General features: G+C 47.7%; 1 protein-coding gene across 1 annotated transcript; it reads left to right on the top strand.

Annotated features, from left to right (window-relative positions):
• Window positions 1-5,740: 5,740 nt before the first annotated feature.
• On the top strand, window positions 5,741-8,083 carry LOC120434366 (E3 ubiquitin/ISG15 ligase TRIM25-like). Its single transcript, XM_039602339.1, has 3 exons — window positions 5,741-6,791; window positions 6,908-7,459; window positions 7,515-8,083. The coding sequence occupies exons 1-3, from the start codon at window positions 5,741-5,743 to the stop codon at window positions 8,081-8,083; spliced, it is 2,172 nt and encodes a 723-aa protein (XP_039458273.1).
• The last annotated feature ends 775 nt before the right edge of the window (window positions 8,084-8,858 follow it).

Genomic DNA, 8,858 nt, shown 5'->3' with positions numbered 1-8,858 from the left:
TGGGAACCGGCAGAGACGGAGGGGCAGCTGCAGGGCTAGCAGGTGCAGAAACCGCTGGATGAGGAAAGAGAGAGCTCGCAGCCGGCTCTGAATGCTGATGCTGCAGGTCAGGGAACTGAACATGAGGACGAATGGGCAACTGAGCTATGGGAGACTGGGCGACAGACTGGACTAACTGGAGGACAGGAGACTGGGCGACAGACTGGACTGACTGGAGGACAGGAGAAGACTGGGCGACAGACTGGACTGACTGGAGGACAGGAGAAGACTGGGTGACAGACTGGATTACAGGAGACTGGGCGACAGACTGGACTGACTGGAGGACAGGAGACTGGGCGACAGACTGGACTGACTGGAGGACAGGAGAAGACTGGGCAACAGACTGGATTACAGGAGACTGGGTGACAGACTGGACTGACTGGAGGACAGGAGAAGACTGGGTGACAGACTGGATTACAGGAGACTGGGTGACAGACTGGACTGACTGAAGGACAGGAGACTGGGCTACAGACTGGATTGACTGGAGGACAGGAGAAGACTGGGCAACAGACTGGATTACAGGAGACTGGGTGACAGACTGGACTGACTGGAGGACAGGAGAAGACTGGGTGACAGACTGGATTACAGGAGACTGGGCGACAGACTGGACTGACTGAAGGACAGGAGACTGGGCGACAGACTGGACTGACTGGAGGACAGGAGAAGACTGGGCAACAGACTGGATTACAGGAGACTGGGTGACAGACTGGACTGACTGGAGGACAGGAGAAGACTGGGCGACAGACTGGATTACAGGAGACTGGGTGACAGACTGGACTGACTGGAGGACAGGAGAAGACTGGGTGACAGACTGGATTACAGGAGACTGGGCGACAGACTGGACTGACTGAAGGACAGGAGACTGGGCGACAGACTGGACTGACTGGAGGACAGGAGAAGACTGGGCAACAGACTGGATTACAGGAGACTGGGTGACAGACTGGACTGACTGGAGGACAGGAGAAGACTGGGCGACAGACTGGATTACAGGAGACTGGGCGACAGACTGGACTAGAGGAGGCTGGACTTACTGGACAGGAGGAGACTGGATTGACTGGACAGGAGGAAACTGGATTGACTTGACAGGAGGAGACTGGACCACAGGAGGTGGGAGGACAGGTGACTGAGCTACAGGCGACTGGAGGACGGGAAACTGAGCTACAAAAATCACTGAAGAACAGGAGACTGAGCTACAGGAGACTGGACTGACTGGACTGGAAGCTGAACAGCAGGTGACTGAATTGACTGGACTGGCGAGGCTAATGGCTGAGCAGAGGCTGGTGAGGCCAATGGCTGAGCTGAAGACTGGGTTAGCGAAGGGGACAAAGCAACCTGGGCTAGCAAACCTGGTGCTTGAGCTGGAAATAGGTCAGCTAGCCTAACTAGAGATTGTGCTAGGGCGTGGAAAGGTGGATGAGGGAGTGGATGAGATGGTGAACTGAAGGGTGGACAGGCTAGCTCTTCCGAGCCTTCAGAGCATGAGGACAGCGGCTGGAGAGCCTCAGCTGAGCCTCTAGGGAGGTCAGGCTGGAATCTGGCTGCCCTCACCCTGGGTGCTGGGACAGGCACGGGAGGTGGCTGGGGAGCTGCCGTCCCCACCCGAGAAACAAGAACGGAGGTGGGGGTAGACTGGGTCACAGCTGCCCTCATCCTGGGAGCTGGCACAGGCACAGGCAATGGCTGGGGAGCTGCCATCCCCACCCGAGGAGCTGGTGCGGGTGCAGGGACTGACAGAGCCTCAGCCGGCCTGGAAGCCTGAGTAGGGAATGGGTGGATGACTGGGTGTGTAAAGCGCTTTGGGGTCCTTAGGGACTAGTAAAGTGCTATACAAATACAGGCCATTTACCATTTACTATTTACAGTCTTTAACTTAACAGTATTTGGAGGTGTTGAAGTGCAGTGATTGTCCTCCATAAATCCCAGCTCAGAGGGAGCTGAAAGGAAACAGTTTTCCCAGTCTATGCCATCGTCCAATAGAGAAGCACCGAAAGGATCAGCGGTGAGTCTATTGTTTTTTATGTTCAGAGAAGAGGGAGAAAAACAGTCTTCCCTCACGATGGGGATTTGGTCAGCAGAGTCCAGTTTATGGCGTGTGCGCTGCTTTCTCTAAGAAGAGGAAGCAGGTGGGGTAAACAGCTGAGCCTCTTGCGCGGGAGCCTCCATTGAACTGAGGGGAGAGGCGGAGTCGCTCTGCCATGGCGAGGTGGAGAGGCTGGTGAGTGAAGCGGCTGGCGGGTGAGTGAGGAGCGGAGCGGCGAGAGAGAGAGTGGCCGAAGCTTGGCCAGTGACGCCTATTCTCCGTGGCGAATGCTCCGATGCAGGAGAGGCAGCATGTGTAAGAACGCGGCGTCCCCACCCTGCGCAGGCCCACCCTGCGAAGACGGGCTCACGAAGAGCCGCTGTTTTCCCCTAAGCTCCTCTGTCCAGCAAAGGAGCGCTGCCTGCTCAAAAAGTTCCGAGTCCGCTGGGTCCACAACGCTGTGACTCAGCACAGAGTGGAGGACTGTGGCTATGTTAACTGGTAGGGGTGAAAGTCTGGGAGGAGGTAGTCCTTGATGTGCTGGAGGACTAGTCTCTTGAAGTATTTCATGATTACCAGCATGAGGGTCAGATCAGCTTGAGCAGCCCTGTACAGAGCTCTGTCAGGCGATTTTGCAGGCTTTGAGGGGCTGGTCATCCAGGGTTTTTGGTTTGGGAAAACCCCAATGCTTTTGTCCACAGTCACATGTCCAATACAGAACTTGATGTAGTCCAGTACTGATCCTGTGAAAGAGTCTGGTCCTGGTGTTCAAATATGTCCCAGTTTGTCTGTGTGAAGCAGTCCTGTAGTTTGGAGAGAGCGTTTTCAGGCCAGGCTGTAACAGTCTTTGTGGAGGCCCGGCACTGCGTCGGAGGGGGGTGTAGGCTAGGGAGAGCAGGAGGGAGAGGTGGTTGGACTGCCGAGGTGGGGGAGGGGGTATAGCTCTATTTGCATGCTTAATGTTGGAGTAAAGATGATGTAGTTTTCTCTCCCCTGGTGGGACATTTGACATGCTTATAAAAATTTGGGAGGACAGTCTTTATGTCGGTCTTACTAAAGTCATCTGCAACTATGTGAACACCGTTCGGGTAGGCCCGCTGCTGTTCGTTAATGGTGTTCAGCAGGATAAGGAGTGCCGTGTTTACATTGGAATGTATAGACCTTTTCCAAAAAATTTGAATATCATGGAAAAGTTTATTTATTTCCATAATTCCATTCAAAATGTTAAACTTTCATAGATTATAGATTCAGGGCCCACAACTTAAATGATTTCAAGTACTTAGTTGTTTATTTGTACATAATTTGGGCTTCCAGCCCATGAAACGCACGAAAACAGGATTTCAAAAAATTAGAATACTGTGAAGACATCAACATTTACTTCTCAGTTTTTACAGGAAAAAAAGAAAGAAATTAGGATGACATCAAATCAATCAAAATGTGGTATTTTCAAAATGATATATCAATCTTCAATGCTTGGTTGGGAATCCCTTCGCCTTAATCACTGCTTCGATGCGCCGTGGCATTGAGGCAATCAGCCTGTGGCATTGCCTGGCAGTTATGGAAGCCCAGGTTTCTTTGATGCTTGCTGTCAGCTCTTCTTTGTTTTTGGGTCTGGTGGACCTCATGTTCCTCGTGATACCCCATAGATTCTCAGTGGGGTTTTTTAGGTCTGGCGAGTTGGCTGGCCAGTCAAGCACTGTGATGGCATGGCAATCAAACCCGGTTTTGGTGCTTCTGGCGGTAGGGGGAGGGGTCAGGTCCTGCTGGAAGATGAAATCTGCATCTCCATACAGATCCTCAGCAGAAGGAATCATGAAGCCCTCTAAAACATTCTGGTAGAATGCTGCGGTGACCTCGGTTTTAAGTTTAACAACACCTGCACCGGACATTGCACCGCAAATCATGACTGACTGGGGATATATCACACTGGACCTCAAGCAGCTTGGGTTCTGTTTCTCACCTGTCTTCCTCCAAACACTTGGACCTTGAATTTTTTTAAAAGGCACACGTTACTTTCATCAGAAAAGAGGACCTTTGACCACTGGCCACAGTCCAGTCCATCTTCTCCTTGGCCCAGTTGAGTCACTTACGACATTGACTCAGGCTCAGAAGTGGTTTTGAAGTTTTGACTGCTGCCTCATTCCACTCTTTCTGGATCTCTGCCAGATTCTTGAACCTTCTGTCTGATAATCCGCTTTCCATTGATATGCTTGGACGCAGCACTCTGTGAACAGCCAGCCTCCTTTTGTGGCTTACCCATCCTATGGAGGGTACCAATGATGCTCTTCTGGCCAGTTGTCAAGTCTGCAGTCTTCCCCATATTGAACCTAACTGAGACAATTGGATTAAAGTGAAGCAATTTAATAACACTTGGGAAAACCTTTTCAGGTGCTTTAAGTTTAGTTGATGAGTTGTGTGTGACACTCAGTTTAAAACATTCATGCCCTGTAAAATTTGGGCTTCATAGTATTCAAAGTTTTTGAAATCCTGTTTTTGTGGGTTTCATGGGCTGGAAGCCCAAATTATGTACAAATGAACAACTAAGTACTTGAAATCGTTTAAGTTGTGGGCCCTGAATCTATAATCTATGAAAGTTTAATGTTTTGAAAGTACTTATCGAAATAATTAAACTTTTCCATGATATTTTAATTTTTTGGAAAGGGTCTGTACACAGCCGTGATGATCACTACTGTTAGCTCTCTGGGTGTAGCGAATATCAGCAGAACTAATAGTGCACAAACAAACAAGAAAGATGTACAAGCGAAGCAAAAGAAAGGAGTACTGAGATGGAGAGCTGTGAGCCACTGCAGCAGTCAGTGCTGCCATCTTGGAGAAAGAAAAAAGAAAGGTATTAAAACAAACAAACACTCTAAAATACGAAGTATAAGACAAAAAAGAAGGTAAGGAAGAAAAAGCAGGTACAACTGAAAGAGACTGCATGCTGGTTGACCCAAACACACTATGTATAGGGTTCTATTACCATCCACCACATAAAGATGTGGATGACAGTCATTCGACATGAATGGATACTGTCACTTATGAGGAAGTCACTTGGAGTTGCACGGGACTTTCCACCTGTGCTTTGTAGACTTTGACAGCTTGTAGAACTGCATTCCTTCAGGTGTCCTGTATGGTTTGAGAGTACGGGTACCAGGTAATAGGGCAATAGTCAGTCTGTCTATAACTGTACCAGAATTAAAGGGTCAGAGTTATTCCAATGTCACCTTTTTAACATTCATCATGACGTTAGTCCTCTAATGATACTGAGCAAAGGTTTTCTCTAAGGTGCAATAAAATCTTTTCCTTACCCAACATCACTATGTTAAAATTCTAATAATGATTCCATTTAGTATTCAGTGCTTGAAACTAACATCAGTTCCTGACTAGATTAAAGCGTTATTTGTTTTTAAGAATGATTTCTTAGTTTGCTACACAAAGGAATCTGTCTAGAAACGTTATCAGTTCAAGTTTATTACTAACAGTCAGAGCTGAAGCCGCTCCTCTTACTGGAAGGCAATAAATTCTGTTTATTCCCCTTGCTGTCTACTTATTGGTGCTGTTTTCTCTCAGAGATCCTACATCTGTTTGCTGTGATGAGGTGCTGAAGAGTTCTGTTCACTGTATATCTAAACCAGAGCACAGGGAACAGATTCACATTTTGTCTGCTGTAAAAAGGAGAAAATGGCTGAGCGAGGACTTCAGCTTGACCAGGAGAGGTTTTCCTGTTCAATCTGTTTGGATCTACTGAACGAACCAGTGACTACTTCCTGCGGGCACAGCTTCTGTAAGAGCTGTATTAGGAGCCACTGGGATGCAGAGGATCAGAAGGGAACCTACACTTGTCCTCAGTGCAGACAGGCCTTCGTGTCAAGGCCAGTCTTGGGGAAAAACACCATGTTAGCAGATTTAGTGGAAGAGCTGAAGAAAAATGTACTCCAAGCTGCTCCTAATCCTCAGCATTATGCTAAACCTGGAGATGTGGCTTGTGACGTGTGCACAGAGAGAAAGCTTAAAGCCTCCAAATCCTGTCTGCAGTGCATGGCCTCTTACTGTGAGCTCCACCTTCAGCCTCACTATGAATCACCAAATTTTCAGAGACACAAGCTGGTGGAAGCCTTGGCAAAGCTCCAGGAGAACTTGTGCTCTGTTCACAGTAAAGTGAAAGAGATCTTCTGTTGCAGTGATCAGCAGTGCATCTGCTCCGTCTGTGCTATGGAGGAACATAGTGGCCACGACACAGTGTCAGCGATAGCAGAGAGGGCCGAGAGGCAGAGAGAGCTTGGGCCAAGGAGGCTCGATATCCAGCAAAGAATCCAGGACAAAGAAAAACACACAAAGCTCCTTCAGCAGCAGATGGAGGCCATCGATAGCTCTGCTGATAAGGCCATGAGGGACACCCAGACCATGTTCAACCAACTGCACCGATTGGTGGAGAAAAGAAGCTCTGACGTGCAGCAGCAGATCAGATTCCAGCAACAAACTGAACTGAGCCGGGCCAAGGAGCTTCAGAAAAAGCTCCAGCAGGAGTTAACTGACCTCAGAAGGAGAGATGCTGAACTGGAGCAGCTCTCACATATAGAGGATCATGGCCAGTTTCTCCTCAGCTACGCCTTACTGTCAGGACTCAGTGAATCCACACATTCAGCCAGCATCAACATCCATCCTCAGAGCTACTTCCAAGAGGTGACGGCAGCTGTGTCAAAGCTCATAAATAAACTGCAGTGCATCCTGAGTCAGGACTGGTCTGAGGTATTACTGACCGAAGGGGAGACTTTACTGAGAACAGAACAGCAAATGACTTTAGTCAAGCAACAAATGCACTTGGCGCCACTACCACCACCCCTCCAGCCTCCAACAGAGTCCAGAACCTTGGTGAATCAACAACCATGGTTGGTGCCACTACCACCACTACCACCATCCCTCCAGCCTCCAACAGAGTCCAGAACTTTGGTGAATCAACAACCACGGTTGGTGCCACTACCACCACTACCACCATCCCTCCAGCCTCCAACAGAGTCCAGAACTTTGGTGAATCAACAACCACAGTTGGTGCCACCACTACCACTACCACCATCCCTCCAGCCTCCAACAGAGTCCAGAACTTTGGTGAATCAACAACCACGGTTGGTGCCACTACCACCACTACCACCATCCCTCCGGCCTCCAACAGAGTCCAGAACTTTAGTGAAACAGCAACCATGTTTGCCACCACCACCACCATCCCTCCAGCCTCCAACAGAGTCCAGAACTTTGGTGAATCAACAACCACGGTTGGTGCCACCACCACCACCACCGTCCCTCCAGCCTCCAACAGAGTCCAAAACTTTGGTGAATCAACAACCATGGTTGGTGCCACCACCACCACCGTCCCTCCAGCCTCCAACAGAGTCCAGAACTTTAGTGAAACAGCAACCATGCTTGGTGCCACCACCACAATCTTTTCTGTCACCAGTAGAGCCCACAACCAGAGCTGAGTTTCTCCAGTATTCAAAGAGAATCACCATGGACCAAAACACAGCACACAGAGAGCTGTTATTATCTGAGGGGCACAGGAGAGTAACATTTGGGTATACCATACTGTCATATTCAGATAATCCAGAGAGATTTAGAGAGTGCTCTCAGGTACTTAGCCGAGAGATTCTGACTGGTTGTTGTTACTGGGAGGTGAAATGGAAAAGATTTGTTTCAATAGCTGTCGCATACAATTGTATTAACAGAACAGGAAATGATAGTGAATTTGGATACAATGACAAATCTTGGTCATTAGAGTGTGACTGCAATAGTTATAAGTTCCGGCACAACAACATCATTACTTTCCTCTCAGTTCCTCAGTGCTCCAGAGTCGGGGTGTACCTCGATCACAGTGGCGGTATTCTGTGCTTCTACAGTGTCTCTGAAACCATGACTCTCATTCACAGAGTCCAGACCACCTTCACTCAGCCCCTACGTGCTGGACTCTGGGTAGATATTTCTGGATCTGCTGAGTTTGTTGAGCTTCAGTATACATGTGGTGTCAATATTTAAGTCATGATGAATTTCAGAGTTCCTCTGTCACTAACTGCTGAGCTGTTTCTGCACTTCCTGAGCTTTGAATCGCACCATAAAAATCAATCTTTATCTACAATAACCCATAAACGTTGAAGCTGAAGCAGCTAAGTCAAAGTAAAAGGTTTTTATTTCATCTGATGATCTGATTGTGTAAAATAAATGTGAGTTTATTGTGGAACCTTGGACCCTGGTCTTAGATGACAGGATGACCCGTGGCACAGCATATACAGTAAATGGGAAACTGAACAACATGTTTGAAGTGCGTTCCTGTTAGCTAGTTTAATGCTGTTTCTGCTGCAGTCCTGGACACAGAAAGAGGTGTTTGTGTTTAAACTCTGTCTCCCTCTGCTTTTGTAAACCCACCAGACACTGTCGGCATTATTCAAATGCAACGACCCAACATACAGAATATATTTTACACAAATGGCATTTCTATTTTTGATCTACATTTAAAAATAGAAAATAAACATGAAGCAGATGCAGGTGTGTATTAAACATTTAACATTTTAATGATCGATTAAAATCTTTATTACAACATAATTAGAAAAATTCTTGAGAACATCTCTGACTATTTTCTTTCTTTTTGGTTGAACTCTGATCATGCAAACATTTGAAACTTAACAAGCTAAATCCAATGGATCCAAATATTTTACTCAACAGTGTAGCAGTGTCTGTTTCCATTCACATGCACAAACCCAAACACCAATCCAGGTCTAGGAATCTGCCGCTGTGATTCTGATTGAGCCATGTC

The sequence above is a fragment of the Oreochromis aureus genome, linkage group 3 (assembly GCF_013358895.1).
Source record: "Oreochromis aureus strain Israel breed Guangdong linkage group 3, ZZ_aureus, whole genome shotgun sequence".
NCBI lineage: Eukaryota > Metazoa > Chordata > Actinopteri > Cichliformes > Cichlidae > Oreochromis > Oreochromis aureus.
This window is presented reverse-complemented; position numbering and strand designations above follow the sequence as displayed.